General features: G+C 52.7%; 1 protein-coding gene across 1 annotated transcript; it reads right to left on the bottom strand.

Moving 5' to 3' along the window:
• Positions 1–1366: 1366 nt before the first annotated feature.
• SDC4 (syndecan 4) lies at positions 1367–19248 on the bottom strand. The gene is made up of 5 exons (XM_042930855.1): positions 19158–19248; positions 7308–7446; positions 6213–6259; positions 5218–5416; positions 1367–2311 (listed from the first exon to the last, which is right to left on the bottom strand). Exons 1-5 carry the CDS (start codon positions 19224–19226, stop codon positions 2160–2162), a joined length of 606 nt encoding a protein of 201 aa, XP_042786789.1. The 5' UTR covers positions 19227–19248; the 3' UTR covers positions 1367–2159.
• Positions 19249–20562: the final 1314 nt, after the last annotated feature.

Raw genomic sequence — 20562 nt, 5'->3', positions numbered from 1 at the left:
TTTAACCAGGTGCCATCTAAGCGCCACACCAAGTTAGGCATGACATGCCCCACAGGCTGCCAGGGGCACATTCTTTCCTCCTCTCCAGGCCCTTTCTTGGCTTCTTCTCTGCCTCCAGTGTCTGGCGCCCCAAAGGGCATTTGGTCAGGGCAATGATCTCAGGCTCCGCGAAGATCAAAGGATACAGAACCCAGAAAGGACTTCTTACAAACTTTGAAATGACAGAGACAAGCAATCTAGAAAGTACCAGGTTTTATTATCTTCTTATCAAAAAGAAAAAAATCAGTAACAGACAACAGTGTGAGGTGGCTACAAGAAGAGGTGCTCACTCCCAACATAGCCAGAGGGAAAGGACATGGCAGGGGTGGGGGAGGGGAGCCCAGAGGACCCAGCCAGCTGGGGCCCCTGGCTTGAGGTGGTGAAGGGTGCGGGAGGCAAGGGCGACTCCCCCCTCCCCAGCCAGTGGGGTCAGGAGAAGACGCAGCCTGCACGGGCTAACTAACCCACCGGGCCTCCTCTTTGTGAAGGAAGGATCACAGATGAGCTCCAAAGCCAGGAGCCAGTCAGCCCTCCCCCATGCCCCCTTTGCCCAGGGAGACAAAGATCACCCCAGCAAGGCTGGGGCTGGGACTTGTTATACCAGTTCAGTTTTCTAGCACTGTGGTTCGACAGGTGGACACGGGCTCTACCTGCGTGCTCACCAGAGCAGCCACGAGCCACATGTGGCAAATGAGCACTTGAAATGTGGTTAGTGTAAATGAGGAATGAATTTTTTAACTTTATGTGATTTTAATTGATTTGAATAGCCACGCGTGGCTAGTGCTTACCATAATGGATAGGATGGCTCTCCAATGTTCTCTTAAATTTGGAGAAGACAAACAAAGGAACACCAGTTGGGCTCAAAGCAGAAGCTAGAAAGAAGGCAGAATTGTCTACCCTCAACTATTCCGGCCCAATCAGGAGAAGGCACCACGAACAGAGTGAGAGAAAGGCAAAAACCCACTCAGCCACACAAAACTCCACTCACTCAACCATCCAGCCAACGTCAAATGGGACATATCATGCTATTTCCTGAAAAAATATATTTATCTATTTTTCTAGAACCATGAATAATAATATATTACAAGAAAAGAGACACAAATATCCCACCATCCCCTACATTATATTTTGGGATCTGCTAGAAAACTATGTTTCGGCAACAGCCACTTCTTAGAGGAAGCAGCTTCAGAAAGGGCCAAGGTCATGAGTGGGAGAGTGTTAAGTATAAAAAAAAAAATGGGGAGGATATTTAAAAGAGGAAAGAGAGAAAGAGGCCCTGTCTGAAGCTATAAATAGTAAAAAAAAAAAAAAAAAAAAAAAAAAAAAAACAATTAATAAAAATCATATCTCCGTCTCTTCTCTCATTTCCGAGAAACAAAAACAAAAAACCATTAAATACAAACTTAGCAGGTACTGTGGAAAGTGCAAGAGAGCGGAGAACATCTTGATATCGGCACACTCTTGCCCAGGCAGAGGCTCTGCACCAAGGAATGAACCATTAGAAAAAAATACCCCGCTAAGAGTAGATTTACAAATACTTTGCAAATCCATTTCAGTATGTAACTTTCAGCTCTTCTCCCCACCCCCTCCCCCTCATAAAAAAGGCTGATTTCCAAAAGTCACTTGAGAGAGCCGAGAATGGCCCAAGGTATACCACAGACTCCTGTAGTGTGGTCACAAGTGCCCTTTGACGGACACATCAAGGTGCAGGTGGTTCTATTTCCTTCTCCCAGCTCCTTTTCACAAGAGGGAAGGAGAAGGCCGCTGGGGGCCGAGCTCCAGCTTCAGAGGGGCTCTGGATGAGGCATGTTTAATATAGGCTCTAACCTGGGCCCACATTCTAAAGTGGAAAATTAAGAAATGATCCAATCCCAGACCTGCCTTCAGCAAGGCCAGGCGTAACCCCATTTTTCGGCCGGGACAGTCGAGGCCCAGAGAATCAAGAAGAGGCAGGCAGGAACAGAAGATGATGCCTCTTCTGACACTTAAAACATAATCACAGCTGGAGATGCTGACAGGTCAGTATTAGTTTGCCCTCCCCCTACCCTAATGTCCACCCTTCAAAATCCTTCTGCTTCCCTCCCTGCTGAGGTCCAAGCCAGTGTGCCCAGGAGGCTGCTTCAAGCATAGAACTCGTTGGTGGGGGCTTTTTTGTAGATAGGTTTCTTGCCCAGGTCGTAGGTGCCTTCGTCCTTCTTCTTCATGCGGTATACCAGCAGCAGGACCAGGAAAACAGCAAACAGGACGCCCACGCCGCCGCCCACGATCAAAGCTGCGGAGGAAGAGACGGGAGAGCTGTGGGTCAGGACCTCGGGCACATTGCCACTTCCCCCTAGTCGGCTCTCCTACAACTAGACATCTTCACCCCTGCTGTCACTTGTGCTAGGCGTGACCTCGTGAACAAGACAGGGGGTCATCGGAGGTCACTGAAGACCACAGCGCTGGAGTGGCAAAGCTACCCTTCCAACCCACGCCTGCTGGAGCCCACAGCACCTTCCAAACACCAGCCTGACACCCTAGCAACAGCTTAGCACTAACTGGGCCAGGAGCAAGCAAACCCGCAGGCCTGAAAACCAGCCTAGACAGTGCAGGCCTCAGAGCATCGCAGTCTAGCTGGCTCTGGGTACGCACACCTACACAGGCCTCCGCTTCCACAGACAGGTGTGCACATCCTCTATACACACCGGTGTGTCCTACCAGACACAGCTCTAACACGGTGACACGGCCAGGCTGCTACGTCACTGACAGTTACAGACAGTGGTTTACGTTCCCGTGTTTCCAGCTCGGTGGTTAAGGCCTAGGTCCCACTCCCGTTACTCAGCACTGGCTGTGTCATCAGGCAAGTGCCTTCATCTCGCTCATTGCAAACTGGAAATTAAAGTACCTTTCTCACACATTTGTCCTAGGATTAAATAAATTAATCCACCCAAAGTGCTTAGAACAATGCACAGCGTATGCTCAGTCCTCATGGATTGTAAACCTTTGTGGCTTTATGATCCGTGTCCCTAGCACCCTGAATTGGGCCTGGCACAACAGTGAGTGCTTAATAAATGACACTCACAGTTCAGCTCAGAGAGGAGCACTGCCTACGGGCACCTGCTAGCATCAGGCCGGTGCGCGCTGCTAACCTCAGGTGGGCAGCTGTTCTGCATCATGCCAGGTCGCCTGAAGGGCTCATTCCTGTTTGTTGAGGGGGCAGGGATATCTCACAGAATCCTTGCTGCGGCAGACTGAGTCCCCTAATTCGGTCTTACTAGGGCTAAGAAGATTAATTTTCCATCCCTGCACACACTCTGAATCTATGCACAGAATGAGGGCAGAGTGGCACAGGGGAGTCCAGTAAGGTTCCTTCTTAGCTAAAACTCATGAAACAACGGCCACAAAGTGCCCCCAGGAAATACCAGAAAAAGCACAACGGAATAAGGTATCAACCCCATTCCTGTTTTTATCACCCTTCCCTCTGATGACCCCCAGCTCCTCTACTGGGACCTTGGTCTGTGCTGGAACCTTGACCCCACAGGGTCAGAAGGTTCAAGGGCAGTCTCAAAAGTGACTGCGGACCTAGGTTTCAATACTAATGCCTAGTTTTGTGACTTTGGAAAGTGATTTGGCTTCTCTGAGCCTCGGTTTCCTTACTTATAAGAGTAAAGACAGCCATACCTGTCTGATAGGGTCGTGGAGATTCAGGGGGGCATACGCAGCAGGTAGCACCTGGCAAGCACTTGAGAAACTCCCAGGTGCCATTCAGATGCCAACTAACACAGCAACGGAACTTCTCACATGAAGATCTTATGCTTGGATAATTCTCAACCGCAAGATTTAAGAGACGACTTAGCTTTGGTTCTGTCTCTTGCTTATGTGACCCAAGCAAGTGGTCTGCTTTCTCTGGGCCTCAGTCTCCCCGAGTTATAAGACATGCTTGGCCTAGATCAGCGGTTTTTTAAACTTTTCTTTAAAAGCAGCAGAACCCTTTGTTGGTGAAAGCAAAACCTTATGCTAATCCCACATATGCCAGCTAAAAGTGAAACTCTGTGGTTGAAAAAAGATGGGGGGAGGTTTTACCGAAGATTTTGAAGCTTAGAAGATCACAAGGTCTCTAAGGGCCCCTCTAGTTCTGATAGCACCACCACCCCCTCACATCACACAAAAAGTAGCGAAGGAAAAGCAGAAAGAATAAATACTCGGGTCCCAGGAGGTCAGGGTCAAGGCTGAGCTGGGCCCAAAGTCACCTAGGGTTACATTCCCAGCCAGCCTTATCTGCAAGATGTAGGCAAGACCCTTATCTGTCCTGGATGGAGGCAGGATACAGGGCTCCTCCCTGTACCTCAAGACTCCGCGAAGGTGTTGGCCCAACTGGCTGTGGCTGTCCGGAGACAGGAGTAACCCAGACTGGGCCCAGGGCAGCCACTCGACAGGCTGCTTCATGAAGACCTGCCCTTGGCCTATAACATTTGGCCAGAAAGAGAGTTCTCTCTGACAGCCCACCCCTGCCCGCAGCTTTGGAGACCCCCAAGCTGCCAGGGAAGGAGAGAGCCAGCAGGCACTGCCCCAGCCGAAGGCCCCACAGCCAGGCTTGAAAGAGCCACTCCTAAAGCCCCATGAAGACTCAGCGACAGATTACACCAACAAATTAGAAAAGCCCTTTACGGTTTGCCAAATTATTTCAGATTCTCATTGTCATGGAGTTATTACACCAACCCGAGGAGGTAGCACTGTACCCATTTACAGAGGAAGAAACGGAGGCTCACATCCTCAACTGAGGCTGGAAAGCTTCTCAGCCAAGATCACGAGGCTGTCAAGTGACAGAGCAGGAGGGAGGGAAACCACCCCAATCCAAAGGAGTCTCTGTGCTTTCGAGGGAAGTTAACCTTGAATAAACTCCCTAGATACCAATCCCAGGCTACGAAAATGCTTTGAAAACAAGACAGAAGGACCTACGGCCAGTGACTGACTCCTAGCTGTTCTTTAAAAGACTCTGATATGCAATTCTCCTCCCCCTCCACCGGGCTGCTCACCCAGTCAGAGCCACCCCTTACGACGGTGTAGTCCTTGAGGCTCCAGGGCACCCTGTGGCTAGAAGGAAGGGGTACCAAGAAGCCCAATGTGCCAGAGGCATCCCTGTCTGCAACACTGCCTCCCAGTCCTCTCCCCCTTCAAAGTATCTCGTGAGGACCTTACCCGCCAGAACCTCTGTCCTCTCAAAGATGTTGCCGCTCTGTGTGGCACTGGACATTGACACCTTGTTAGACACATCCCCGTCCCCTTCAAAGGGTGAGATCCTCTTGGGGATGACCTCATTCTCCTCCAGGTCCTTGGCTTCGGTGGGGACCCAGCTCCCAGGCCCTGCCCTCTCAGGGATATGGTTATCTAGAGGCACCTGGATGGGGCAGAAGGAGGACAGATGAAGGCTCAGTGTGCTTTGGGGAGGGACCCAGGGCAGGGACAGGAACATTCAGCCAGGGAGGGAATCTGCTTCCGCCATCTTGCCGGATGAACCGTGTGGTCCTGGAGCTGAATTCAGCACCAATCTCTCAACAATTATGCCATCAAAGGCTTACCCTCAACCTTTCTAGTGGATCTGTCCCAAAAGAGGAATGAATGTGGCCGAGGGTGCAGGAAAGCAGGTGTTACCACTCACTGCCGGTCAGTGGGGATTCTAGAATCACCACCCTGGAGGGCGGCTGGGCAAAACTGCAGAAAGTGCTTGCCCTTTAAGGCAGCAACTTTGCCTCTGGGACTCTATCCCAAGGAGCTAATCAGACACTTGAGTGAAAGATGCTTGCTGTGGTGGTATGATTTTAGAGTATCAAAAAATCATAAACAACTTTTCCATCAATAAGGGGAAAATAATGAACGATGATTATGCAGCCTATAAAAATGAAAAAGAACACTTAATTATGTGAGGAAGCAAACTCGTGCCCACTTTAAGTGAAAAGTGCAGCACACAAGACTATATATATTATTTGATATTAATGCTGGGAAATACCTAGAAATGCATAGAAAAGGTGCTGGAAACACATCTAAGTGTTGACAGTGATTATCCCTGCAGGAAGGATGGCCTACCCACAGTCGTGCCTGTCCCTAAGGAGCCAGGGCCACAAATACAAGCTTTCTTGCAGAGTGAGGTCAGACCCTCACTCATGAGGAGAGGCAAAAGCATGTTAACTACTCACCAAGGGTTGGATTACTTCCGGGAAGATCTGGGGGTCCTCTGAGTCATCTGTAAAGTCAGAAAAGCTGTGTGAACATTTGTCTTTAAAGTACCTCCCCCTTCTTCAGCCATGGCTGGTGGGAGTCCTACCTTACAAGCAGCCCTCAAATGCTTGGTATATAGTAAGTGACCATTCCCACCCCAGCTTCAGTCACCTCATCTGTAAAATGGGGCTCTCAAGACCTTACTCCCCGGTTCTTTCACAAGGATGCCAGGCAGGTGGCTGAGCAGATGCTCTGTCAGCTCCAAACCCTTGCTCTAAAATGTCTGGATCAGGGACCAAGAGCTGGTTAGAAAGGCAGAATTTCAGGGCTCATAGAATCAGAGTCTACATTTGAACAAGAGCCCCAAGGGATTCCTTTGAGACGACTCTAGATTGTAACATTAAATGTTAGAAATCGCAACATTAAAGTATTCACTGAGTGCTTAGCATGTGCCAAGAGTCCCATCCCCAACTCACTGATTCACTATTTTACAGATTCGGAAACCAAGTCTCAGGTCACCGAGAGGCAGTTTGAACTCAAGACTATGGGACTCCAAAGCTCAAACTTCAAAGATCACACCATCCTGTACATAGGAGTCACTGAAGACCATGAACCGGCCTGGCCCCTGGTCCAGCCCCCAGAGGCCTGGGCCCCTTGACACACTCCCATCCCCCTCTGAAGCAGGGGCTTGTTCTCCACCCATACTTCTGCCCACACATGCTCCCAGGCTTTGGAGCTGGCCCTTCTCCTTTTCACAAGAAGAAAACACTATGGGTTCTTTCCAGCCCCACCCCCACCAGGCCCCCAGCCACAGGCAGACAGGTCCAGGCTGGTGCTCAGAAAACCTACAGCTACAAATGAACTCAAAGCAACAAATAACCCGCCCAAGGAGGGTTGCCAAGGGGTGGAAAGGCTTGATAGTTACTTTTGTTTCCCCTTTGAGAGGGGAGGAGCTCTGCTGGAAAACCCCCATACAAATCCAAGTCTCAAGACATGCTCACCCCCCTATGGTCTGTGAGGCCACTTTCCCTCCAGCCCCATGACCTCAAGCCTGCCCACCCCACCCTCCATACCCAGATCTCCAGAGCCAGACAGCTCAAAGTCATCGGGCTCCTGCCCGGGCCCCCCGACATCCTCATCATCTGGGAGGGCTCCAGAAAAGTATCGGCCTTCTAGGAGGTCTTGGGGGTCGATAACTTCGGTCTCTCGGATCTAGAGTGAAACAAGGAGTTACGTCAGCCACTTCTGAAGACACATCAGTAGCCCCCTGGCGCTTGACAACAGCCCCCGAGCCCCAAAAGGCAATGAAGTGGGCATTCGGTAAGGTAACCTGGGGTGCTGGAAAGTAAGCAGGCCAGGACCTGGAGACCTGGGTCCTGCTCTCCTCCTGGCCCCCTAACTTGCTGTGTGAACTTAGGCAAATCTCTTTCTCATCCTGGGCTAATAAAAATAATAAAGTTGGTAATAATCAGAACGTTAAACATTACTAGGTACTATTTACTATAAGCAATTACTACGTGCCAGCCCCTGTTCTTATTAACTCCAAAGGCATGTCTTTAACCTCATTTTACAACCAAGGAAACTGGGCGTTTCCCTCTGACACAAGTAGCGGGTGGAAGAAGGAGGCTTCCGCATCAGGCTGCCTGACTGCAGGAGCCACACAGGCTGGAGGGTAGGACACTCTAGGGTTCTAGGGCGCAGACATAGTCACCACTGATTCGCCTGTGGCAGGGAGAGGGCTGCTGGCCCTGGTCTTTCCCAGTCCAGGACACCTTTCCCAGCTGAGTCAGACTGGGCTGGGACAGACAGGGCTGGCTCACCCACACCTCAGGGAGGCCTCAGTCCAGGTGCTGGACAGACCTAGTGACTCACAAATACACGAGCACACTCTCATATCCAGCTTTATAAGCATCTCCCACAGGATCTGTTCTGTACCAGCACAGAGTGGGGCACCATCCACTCCATCACCCACAAATGTCCTTGGCCCCTACCCACGGGGACCCAGTCTAGGACATCACAGCAGAATCTTAAGCCTACTTCCACTGAGAAGTTTTCCAAAGGAAAGTATCAAGGTCCAGGGAGGCAAAGACTTTTCCAGGGTCCTACAAGTACGTCAGCTACTCTCTCTGTTCCCATCTCCTAGAGCTCACAAGGGTAGGAAGCCTTCTGAATTCTTACTGCCGTTCTCCTTAGCTCTGGGGCAAAGGCTTCCCACAGAACAGCAGTCCTGGGCAAAGTTTTTTTGTTTTTTGTTTTTTGTTTTTTTTGCTAATTAACTCAAATATTAAAGTCCCTACTTTTGCCAAAAGAGATAGGGTTTCATGAAGTTCCAAACACACCCCTCCTCAGAACATTCTCTTCTTTCCCAGAGCCCCTGCCTGTAGGAAACTGGGGCTCTGCTCAGAACCACAGAAGCCAGGGAGGTCCTGTCCCTTCCATCTCACAGAATTGGACAGAATTCGAATGCTGAACAGGGCAGTGACTTGCCCAAGGTCACGTGGCTGAGTTAGCTGCACAGCTCAGAATGGAGAGAAGTCAGGTCAGGTCTCTCTTTGACTGCCCCAGGCTGTCCTTCACCTGAGGGAGACTGCCAGTGACTCAGGGGAGCCCGAGAAGGAATATCTGTTCCCAGGACAAGGTAACCATTGCAGGCGAGGCCCGGGCTCCTCCTGTACTTCCTCCGGGGGCTTCTGGGGAGAGGAGGGCAGAACCTGACTGTCATACCCTCTTCCACCCACCGCGAGGGCATGTGCTAGATTCCCGGAAAGGAGCAGGGTCAGACCAGGGGGAAGGCGGCGGGCACGCAGCCCTCTTCCACCGGATGGGAGAATCTTCGCTGAATACTTGGCACACACGGGGGTGGGGAGCCAGAAGGGGTTAAGCCCTGGTCGGGATGACTTCATGACTCGGGAATCAGGAGCTGCTGAGCTACTAGTGCTGGAACTCCAGCCCAGCCCCCGCACACAGCCCCACAGCCCCGTGCCTGTGGCTTTAGTTTGGCAGCTCCTCCGGGAGGGCTCCGAGGTGGTTACGAAACTGTCCCTAGGGCGAGGTCCCTGCCGCAAAGCAAATTCCCCCAGGCCCAGATTCTGAGAGCAGGACCTCCTAAGCACTTAGCCTAAAGTAGGTCCTCCTGATAGATTTTTGCCCAAGGTCACATTGGTAAAAAGTGGCCACAATGGACCAGAACCCAGGCATGGGTCACCTGAGCTTTTAACCACACACACAAGAACACCTGCATGAACATACGCGTCTATAGAGTGCCTGACCACCTGAGCTAGGAGGGAGCCCTGCTGCGTGGAGGTCAAATCCAGCCCAGGAGAGAAACAAGGTACTTCAGCCAGTGGTCAACCAAGCCTGGAGACCAGACTGGCTGTGGGAGTCTGAGCTCCAAGTCAAGTCAGGGGCTGGGGTCCCAGCACTGGGTGGCTTCAGGCAGAGACCTTCCCCACCGCTGGTCCCCAGGAGTCACAGAATGTTGTTTCTACATCTTGCCTTTCTTTGGGTGTGTGAAAGTGCTAAGGGGTGCTTCGAAACAACTCCTGGGATTAGCATGCTGCCTGGCTCAGAGTTACCACTTCAGTTTCACAGTAGCTAAAGGAAGGCTAAGAGAGGAGGCAGGCCCCGTCAGCACTGAAACCCAGATTCACTCCCAGTTCAGCCCTCACCCTTCCTTTTTATACCAGGTTCCTGGAGAGGATACCCTTGTCTAAGGTTGCACCAGGGGCACAGGAGGCATCAGACCCTGTTGTCAGATACCTATTCCAGGGCTCAAGACTGCATTAGAGGAGCCAACGCTTCCTTCTCCAGCAAGTCACAAGTCACGAGGCCCGGGGGGCAGGGGGCATGCTCAGGGAAGGACACAAGAAAACAAAACCTTCAACTCCAGAAGCATCTTCTCTGCCCCTGACTCCTGACGAGAGAGAAATTCCCCAGTGGGAACCCTTTAAGACGAGGCCAGCAAGAGAGGCCCAAGCTCCATGAGACTGTGGGCAAGCATCCCTTCATGTGCAGAGGGGCAGGGGGGAGGGAATGCCAACAGCCCTTCCCTTGCCTCACCCACTTTGCAGACAAGGCCCATTCAGTCAGGGTGGCTTTGAAGAAGCCACCAGGCCACCCAGTAGCCAAGCCCAGCCCTGACCAGAGAGGGACCCCACCCTGATCCCAGCCAAGCTTACCCCACCTGTTCTCCACTCACCCCATCCCTGCCGGGGGAATGTGTGTTCACGTGTGTGTGCACGCACAGGCACCCTCTCTGGGCCCTCAGGCCTCCCTTCTCCCAGAGCACAACAGAAATCACCAGCAGAATAAGGCAGTGGGCCTGGGTCTCACAGACCCTGTCTACCCCAGGGCTGGTGGACACCTGGGGTGAGTGCCTGGGGGCTGAGATGCTGGACGCCTCCCCAGATTATCCCCAGAAGAGGGGGCAGGTGCTGTTTTGTTCTAAAGGAACTAACACCTGCCAGTAGAAAGTATCTGAGGCCACTGAGCCCAATGGTCTCATTTTATAACCCAGCAAACAAATTAAAAGACAAGGGACTTTGCCAAGGTCACCCAAACTGTTGGCAGCAGGGCTGGACTTAGAAGCTAGGTCTTCTGGCTCCAGGCTGGAGTTGTCCTCCCTCCCTGCTTCAAGGGTTTGGGCTGCAAAAGTAAGGGTCTCAGCAAACCCACAGGCTGCAGCTGTCACTCCAGATGTATTCCGCATCCAGTCCTTATGCTATAAGCATGAAAAGAAGCTAGGAAAAGGTCGCCAACCCCACCCCAAAGTCCTACAGCTTCCGTCACCAGGGAAAAGCACAGGGGCTGGGGTGACTAGCTCAAGTATCCACGACGTGCCAGGCACCACGCGGTGCTCTTCTCTATGAACTCATTTTACTGGCACGAGTCTTGTAACATGTTTGCAGGAAATTGAGGTGCGGGGGAGTCATTTATCCGAAGTCACACAACTAGAAAGCAACAGAGCTGAGATTTGAACCTAGATCTTTCTCAAGACCACGCCTCAGCTACAACCAGACTTCTCACTGCCGCCCCCGAGTCACCTCTCCACCCAAACCCCACAGTGCCGGGCCAGGCTCCACCAAGGAGCAAACAAAGGTGAAAGTGATATTCAACAAAAGAACAAAAACTTGGCTGGGGCACCAGGGAGTTCAGGGTCAAGGCCTGGTTAACCAAGAGCTGGTGGGAGGAAAAGAGGGAGGAGAGCCCCCCACACCCACCTCCTGCCCCCAGGCTCCTCCCCAGCAGAGGCAGGGTCAGGGACACATTTGACCCTTCTTTCAGGAGGTGAGACCAGAAGGACAACTGGGCAAGCCAAATTCAACAGGGAGTGGCAAGGACACTGGACTCCAACTACTGAAGCCACCTGTTATCCGGACAGGAGATCCCCAGAAGGGGCCGTTGGTTAGTCACTGCTTTCCCCCACCCTGCCTTTTTGAAGGGCCAGATATCCCCCAGGGTGAGCAAACCCAGAAGCCACAATCAGAGCTCTACACCTCGCCAGAAACAAAGGATCCCCACCAGAAGAGTGGTTACCCACAAGCAAAGCACAGTCTGGCCATGGCCACTTCCTAACTCCAGGAACCTTGGGGTATACTGAACCCTGAACCCTTAGTTTTCTCTTTTGGTAACCAGGGCTAGGAGCACCCTGCAGGACGATGACGATTAAGTGAAATGCATTAGTGTGTGCAAGGGACCCGGCATATGGCCCAGTACACAGCAGGTGCTCATTGAGTAGTAGCTATTATTAATCCCCACCTGCCTTCCTTCTGGCTAAAGGGATTAGTGGTCAAAGGGTCAGAGAGACCTGGAAAAAGCTATAGAAGCAGTTCCATTGCTAGAAAGGTGGTCAGTGGATGGCGGGGGGGGGGGGGGGGGGGGTTTGCAAATCATGAAGGGACATAACCCTGCAATGAGTATTCATTTTGCTTCTGAGACCAGAGACTTTTCAACAACCAATCAGGTCCCTGGAGACTGCAAAGGACCCAGAGATGGGCAGAGACCTGCTCAAGGTCACACAACTTGGAGCACCTGTCGTAAGAAGATAGAGGCAGAGGAAACTGGGTTGTATTTTTCCAAAAGGAGTAAATGGCAGTGACCAGAGATGCCTGACATTCTACTTGGGGATCCCAGAGTATTTCCTGACCTGCCCTGAGGATGAAAAAAAATATCCAGAAGGCAATAAGAAACCACACACCAATCCACAGCCTGGCACTCTGGTAACTGAAGGGTTAAGCCAGGTCTAGGAGTAGGGGTGGGGCTAGGGTGGGGGTTCGAATGTCAGCTCTGCCCACTCCAAGGTCAGGTTACTCTGAACACAATCACACAGGAGACAAGCCAGGCCTGGCACAGCCAGCAGCCAACTTTTCACCAACCCCCCCAGGGCAGCCCATTCCACAGCGAGGGCTCCAGGATCCTGGGGTGCAGCTAGGAATGGGGGCAGAGGTGGGAGCTTCTGCAGCTCTGGACATCCCCCTGACGGCAGCTGATGCAGCACCCTTGCCACTAACTCCTTTGTGGATCTTGGGAGATTCCCTCCCTGGGCCTCAGTTTCCCCACCTGTAAAAGACGGTTCTGGAACAGACAAGCCTCCCTCTGTCTCGAGGCCCGGTAACCAAGCCGGGCACTGCTCCGATTACCGCTGGAGACAGGCGGGAGGGGGCTGGCTCCCTGAGGGCTGCAGAGACAGAGGTGCATTGAAGCTGGGGCTTGTAATCTAGGCAGCAGATCCGAAGATCTGCGGGCGGGGACATAAACAAGCCTCCCGTGTTCTCAGGAGCAGAGTCGATAGCCTCTAGTCTAGGCTGATTAGATCAGCACTAGGTGCTGGCTTCCTGCCCCTTCCCAGACTCCCTGCTGTGCACCCCCCCACCCCCCGCCCCCCACTCGGAGAAGCCACTGCTCCAGACCTAGTGGGTCCGTCCCACAGACGTTTCCCAGCCAGTCCCTACCCCGCCCCCCTACCCCAGGCAAGGAGTGTCCCCACTGCCTGTGACCGGCCATGGGTCATCCCTGCCCCCACGCCCTGAGGTTCCAGTGGTACAGCCAGTCCCACAGGAGTCACTGTTTCCACACATACCAGCCTCTCCCTGCCTCCCCTTTCCATTACCCCAGGTGTCACCTGACTACCAGCCTCCTCTACTGTGCCAGAGAAAACTGGGGCAGCAGAGTTCTGGGCCTGCAGGGTGGGGGAGGAGAGAGGCAGAATAAGGAGGGGGGGGTGCGCTGAGCAGGAGGGACTGGCCAGAGGGTGGGGGTGGTGAGTAACCAGGGGCACAGAGGTGGTGAAAAGTAGCAGGGATAGACTGGGCAGGGGACTGCAGAAGGCCAAAGCTGGGAAGAAGTGTTCAAATCACAGAGTCATCTCCTGGGGACTCCTGGAGCTCTCCGGTAAGGATAAAAAGTTTTGAACCCCGAGAACTGTAACCATCAGTCTACGTTTTTCAGTGTGCACGCAGATACCGTCTCCCTGAAGCCAACGTCCAGCCAGGTTAAGAACCCTGGTCTAGCCGCTAATGATAAACCCAAATCAAGCCAGCACTTTACAAGTTTGCCAAACACTTTACAAGTTGAGTGACACAGGTGTTTTGTAGAGGACACATCGGTGAAGTGACTTATTAACTAACTGCATGTCCCGGGGTGAGCAGCAGAGCTGGGATGGTGACTCAGGTTTTTGTGGCTGTGAAATGCACCCACTTCCAGTCACCCTGCCTCCAGCAGACAGGGCCAAAGGGCCTGGCCAGGTGCAGGAACACGCCTGAAGGTCACTAGTGAGTTAATAACAAACCAGCTCAAGAAGCCAGGTTTCTAGTCCTTCTGGAGTTAAATCAGGCCCCAACTGTTGACACGGGCCTTCACCTCCCTCTCTAGGCACTGTGCACTGACAGTGTATGAAAACTGGCTTTTCAGACACTGTACCTTCCTGCCCACTACCACACCCCCTCTCCTAGCCCAGAGCGCAGCTTGCAATTCACTCAGCCTCCGTAGGACTAGAAACTCTGCCCCTCCAGCTCAGGAAGGGTGACCCCCTTCTGGACAGTGTCTAGGTGGTCCCATACCCTTAGCAAACCCTGCCATCACCCAGCAGGCTGCAAACTGCTCAGCAAAGGGTTCCTACAAATCCTGGCGGGAGGGGTGGGGCCGCTGAGAACTGGTTCTTGTTTAAATATGAACCCATCTGATAATTAGCAAACAGCCCACTTCTAAAACAAACAAACAGGAGATTTGAACTCCATCAGCCCCACCCTCGACTCCTCCCTTACCACCCTGCAGCTGTTGGGGAGTGGGAGGGAAGAAAGTGTTCCAGGGGCCATGGGGGGGGGGGGCGGGGGCGGGGAGTAGAATCCTCAAAGGCACAGGGCCACCTGGCATGGCTGACATGTCTGTCACACGGAATGCGGCCTCCCTACCAGGCACTCACTGCAGCCTTGTCCCCTCCTACCAGCCCCACCAAAACCCTGATCTTCTTACCCACCAGGAAGCAGAGGCTGGGGAGACTGGGTGACATGTCCAAAGCCATGTAGCTAGGAAGAGGTGGCCTTCACACGTCTGAAGTTAGGTCTGCCTAACCCCAAGCCACTGTTCCAGTGCCCTCCTGCCAGTTCCAGGAAGTAAGGGGAGAGGAGGACATCAGACAAGTCAGAGACTCCTGGGGTCCAACCCCATCTGGACTATATACCAGCTCTGCTCTAGGAGCTCAGAGCAGTGGCAGCTTCAGTTCTGCTTCAAGGGAAACAAACAACTGGCTGAATTCACACCCTGTCAAAGTCCACACGGACGGGGCACTGGGAAGGTCTGAGGCCCTAGTATTAACATTTCCTGGGCATCCCCTCAAAGGCCCTGGACATTGAGACGCTGACTTTCTTTAATAGGCTCTCAGGGGACAAGGTAAAACTCTGGAACCCATTCCAACACCCTCATCAGAGCCATCCTACTAGCCAAGAGGCTGAAAGGAAATGGGTAACTCAGGCCAGCCACCGCTCTCCTCCAGTGACTCACAGGCCCAGTCCAGCCCCTTCCCCCAATTTTAAATGGTCATTTGGAAATCACACCCACCAGTCCAGGAGGCTGAGAACAACCAGCAGCCAATTCCTCCCAAGAAGGAACTGGGGCGGGGAGCCCAGCCTGGCTCTCCCAGCTCCTCATTCAGGGCGGCCCTGCACTCCAAGTCCTTGCAAAAGCCTTCTGTTTCCAGGAGCTGGGGATGGCAGGAGCTGAATGTCTCCACCCCCCAGCTCTTCTCCTCTTAGGTTCTTTACCAAGGGGGCCAAGAAAGCTCCCCTCCCCCCATCAGTGTGTTTTCAGGGCAGGGAGGACCCTTGGGAGGGTTTTGGTCCTACCTCCTTACTATAGAGTTGGGGACACTGAGACCCAGAGATAGGGCATACGTGCTTCCAATTCAGGCAGTAGAACCCAAGGTATCTTCCTTCAAAGCCAGCCGGAATTTCTCATCTGGAAAGTTCTCAGAGGACGCTCAAACCAGACACCTTGTATTATCAGAGACCTGGTTCTGACCTTGGCAAGCCACTACCTTCCTCTGAGCATCAGTTTCCTGTATAAATGGAGATAATAAAACCTACCTCACGGTTTCCCTGGAAGGCATTCACGTTAGTGATAAATTACCTCAATGCACCCTTTCGAATGAAGTTACACACATGAATTTATTCATTCATGCAAATATTTCCTGCATACTAAGTAAGGGGTTAAGTATTTCGCTGAAGATGAATAGGGCAGAATTCCCCCCTGGGTGTGTGTGGGTGGAAGTGGTGTGTGTGGTAGGTTTGGGGGGATGGATATGAATAGAATACTTGAGCTGAAAAGGGCAATCAAGGTCATTTGTTTCAAACCCCATTTTACAGATGGGGGACATCAAGCTCACAGAACCCTCTAAACCATGGCCCAAAATAGGCTCTTTAGTAGCTCTCTAGGCTTTTAAGAATTCCACAGAGCTCTCACTGACCACTCAAGGGTCCTAGACCCTCTGGGCTTCTGCCCCACTCCTACCTCAGGGCAATCAAGGAGAGAATTTTCAAGGAGACCGAAAACATCTCTAAGCTAAAGTACATTTCCCCAGAACCCACTGGGCCTGGTGCCACATCAGAAGGCTGTGCCTCTGGGCAGCAAGCCCTCTGGAGGGGTCCAGCTCCCCAAACAGGGCTGCCTTTAATTGGCTAGGGAAGGAGTGGCAGGAAGGCAGTTCAGGGGAATGCTCCCAGCTGGACAGGAAGAACTGGTTTGGGATGGCAAGTCCCACAGCCAGGGAAGAGGCTGTCTGCTCAGCCTGGGTTCCCTTCCCAAAACTTGTGGCACCAAGCCCTTAGGGTGGGGGTAGGGTATCACCCAAGGGGAGGGCAGGCCTTTGGCTTAAACCTAAACTTGGAGAGGGGCCTCAACAGCACTATTGGAGACAGACCTCAGTTCCCTCATCTGTAAAGTGGGCATAATATAACCCCGAGATGCTGGGTTTTTTTGTGAGGATAAAATGCCCCAGACCTAGCATGTGGAAAACTCAACAAATCATAACCGCAATTAGCAAATCCCTTCTCCCAGGGCCTGTTTTCTCCACCTGCAAAAAGAAAAAGGCGGGCCTCCATTACATCTATCCAACTATGACTAGGTCTGATTTTTCCGGCCACAATCTTGGAAGGAAGGGGGTGGCGGAGGCAAAAGGGGAAGCCCTGTGACCCAATTAGAGGTGGAAGGTCCCTGACATTCACCAGGAAGGGGAGTGCTGAGGTCAGGATGAGAGCCAGATACCTCTCTCAGGAAGCAGCTGCTCAGGGCCTACTTCTCCCCCAGCTGATGGGTCACCCTCCCCCAAACCATATCCTTCTGACTGCCCCCAGGACACAGCTGTCTGCTCCTCACCCTGAAGCACCTGCAGACTCAGCAGCCTCTGAACTGAGACTGCCATGTGACTGCCCATGCAGTGACCTCACGACCTCCTGGGTCTTTCTTTTTTCCCCACACTGTCCAGGCCAACAGGACCCAACATGGCATTCCTCTGGAGGTCTCCCCAGTTGCTGGACTCAACACATCTTTCAGGGCCTAATTTAGAGCACTGTACCAGGGAGCAGCAGGTGTAGGTTGGAGTCTTGGCTCAGACACTAACCTTTTGGTCTGGCTGCCCTCAGTTTGGGGAAGTCATCACCTCACTCTGGTCTCCTGTTTCCTTCCACCTCAGAATTCGTTGAGGTCGGCCAGCCCCAAATCTCAACAGATTCAGGGCCACCACTCAGAAAGCATCACACTGCAGCTTATCGTAAGAGCAGGAACTTGGACACCTGGCTGCCTAAATTTGAATGACTCAGCCCCTGATTAGCTGTGTGACCTTGGGTAAGTTAGCTAACCTCCTCAGCCTCAGGACCAATTTAAGAACAGTAAACAGCAGGGTTGTTGTCAGAATTAAGCAAGTTGATAGGACATTGGAACAGCCATTAGAAAGCTATTAGAACATCATAAGGCACACCATAAGCACTAAATGTTTGCTATCACCACTAAATGCCTGCAATCGTGCTGGTGGGTTATTATTAGGATCTCACTGATTCCCCAAAAGAAGCCTGCCAGGCAGAAAAGACTTCCCTTGCCCAAGCCCAGAGAAACAGGAGCCCCATTAAAAAATCTGTAATGATTGGGGCGCCTGGGTGGCGCAGTCGGTTAAGCATCCGACTTCAGCCAGGTCACGATCTCGCAGTCCGTGAGTTCGAGCCCCGCGTCAGGCTCTGGGCTGATGGCTCGGAGCCTGGAGCCTGTTTCCGATTCTGTGTCTCCCTCTCTCTCTGCCCCTCCCCCGTTCATGCTCTGTCTCTCTCTGTCCCAAAAATAAATAAAAAACGTTGAAAAAAAAAATTAAAAAAAAAAAAAAATCTGTAATGATTAAACTCCACAGACTTGCTCCTTCTAAAAAGGGGGGTTTAATTAAGGGAATGAAGGGGGCAAAAAATGGGGTTCTTGGAGGACAGACAGACCCTCCAAGCAATTCCTGCTCCCCCAACTTCCCAGATGAGATTGCCATCCTCCTCCCCCACACTGGTGGCAGGGGATGAATGGAGGTTCTGGTGGCCCAGGACTTTGTAAACTAGGACAGGGACCAGAGAGCAGTGAGAAGGAGGGCTTCTCTGGGCTCACTGAGGCCCTCTGTCCCCCACCCCCCTTCACCCTACTCAAGGTGGGTACTCCAATTTCCCTTCTGCAGTTCAGCAGAAATAAACAGCATTCTCGAAGAAAGCAGAGGCTCAACTCTTGGTGAAGTGCTGACCCCAAACCATCCTTCCCGTCTGCCCTTGGAAGATCAGAGTCCCAACTTTGGAGTGGCCCTACAGAGGCACTGGCCATCTCCTGCCGGGCTCCCTCCTGCCGTTGTACAGATGGGGAAACTGAGACTCAGAAGGGGCAGGGCTTTACCCAAAGTTACAAGCCCAGTGGCGGGGTTGGGGCCAGACCTGAGGTCAGGGTTCAGTCCTTCATTCCCCGGTGTGTGAAACAAGGTTCCGCACAACCCTCCTCCTTCCCCCTTCCGAGTACGCTGCCCCTCGTGCCCAGGCCCTATCAGATTCTAGAGCCGCAGCTCTGGGCGCTTACGGAGGGCGTGCAGGGGGATCCAGGGCCCCAAGATCACCAGGGGAGGGCGAGAGTGTGGGGGAGAGAAGAGGTGACACCGGCTTAGTCACGTCCGAGCCTGGAGCGCGCGGCGGGGCCGAGGCCAGGGGAGGCGGGAAGAGCAACAGGCTGGGGCGCACGTTCGCGCGCGGGAACCACCCCGGCCCGGAGCCTCCCTGTGACCCGGGAGCCAAGTTTTCCAGCAAAGTTTCCCCGGCCTCGGCGTCTGGTTGGGGGCGTTGCAGACCCCTGAGGCCCCCCCTAGCCCGGGCCCCCAGGAACAAAGGAGGCACCAGGCCGCCCTCCAGGGATCCCCAAGCACCTACCGACTCGGTGGCAGCGGCGGGGACGCCCACGAGGAGCAACAGCAGCGCGAGCAGGCGGGCGGAGGCCATGGCACGGCGGTCCGCAGAGGGCGCGCAGGCAAGTGGTCCGGCCGGGCGCGCGGCCCCTCTTATAGGCGGCGGCCGGCCCCGCCCCCGGCCCCGCCCCGTCGCCGCACCCCGCCCGGAATTCCCCTGCGAAAGCTGGGCCTCGGGGCACTGGGCCCGCCCACGCGGCTGGAAACCCCGAGGGACCGGCTCCGGATCTACCCCGAGTTCCTGTCTCCTTTATTTCTTTGCTTTCCCCCCAGACAGGCCCCCAGAGATCACTGTGTCTAACCCCATTTCATACTTGGGGGAAACTGAGACCTTCGATGGGAAGGACTTGCCCAGGGTCTTCAGTTTAGACCCGCGCTCCTCGAACCGGGTACACTTCCTTCCGAGGATAAGGAAGACATTCCAAATGGGACGTGGACTTGCGTAGCCTTAAGAGGTCAGCACAATTTTTCTGTAAAGAGCTAAATGTTTTAGTCTTTGCGGCCCATTCGGTCTCGTGTCATGCTCAAACTCTAACACAGTAGCTCAAAATCAGCTACAAATACTTGCAAGAAAGAGAGTGGCTGTGTTCTAATAAAACACTATTTATGGAACAGTGAAATTTGTATTTCATATAATTTTCACGTGTCACGAAATATCATTCTTGTTTTGATTTTTTTCCCCAACGATTCAAAAATGTAAAAACCATTCTTAGCAGCAAGCTGAACAAAAACAACCGATGGGCAAACTTTTTGGCTTGAGGGTGGCTGACCTGTTTTAAAGGATTCGTTTTCCTGATTTTGAATTTCAAAAAAGTTTGATCTGAGAACTAGTCTGCAAGTCTGCCTCAGATCTACTTCCACCCTTTTTAAAAGAAAGTTGTGGGGGCGCCTGGGTGGCTCAGTCGGTTAAGCGTCCGACTTCGGCTCAGGTCACGATCTCGCGGTATGTGAGTTCAAGCCCCGCGTAGGGCTCTGTGCTGACTGCTCAGAGCCTGGAGCCTGTTTCAGATTCTGTGTCTCCCTCTCTCTCTGACCCTCCCCCGTTCATGCTCTGTCTCCCTCTGTCTCAAAAATAAATAAATGTTAAAAAAAAAAATTTTTAAAAGAAAGTTGTGGGGCGCCTGGGTGGCTAAATTAGTTAAATGCCCCACTCTTGGTCTCAGCTCAGATCATGCTTTCCCAGTTCGTGAGTTCAGCCCCGTGTCAGGCTCTGCACTGACAGTGCAGAGCCAGCTTGGGATTTATTTTCTCTCTCTCTCTCCCCTTAAAATAAATAAACAAACTTAAAAAAAAAAATAATGAAAGTTGTAAAGTTATGTGTCTGCCTTACCCCGGTATCCTCCCAAGAAGGGAGGGTAGGGTTGGGTGTG

Source organism: Panthera leo, chromosome A3 (genome assembly GCF_018350215.1).
Source record: "Panthera leo isolate Ple1 chromosome A3, P.leo_Ple1_pat1.1, whole genome shotgun sequence".
NCBI lineage: Eukaryota > Metazoa > Chordata > Mammalia > Carnivora > Felidae > Panthera > Panthera leo.
Note: the sequence above shows the minus strand (reverse complement) of the source record. Positions and strands in the feature narration are given on the sequence as shown.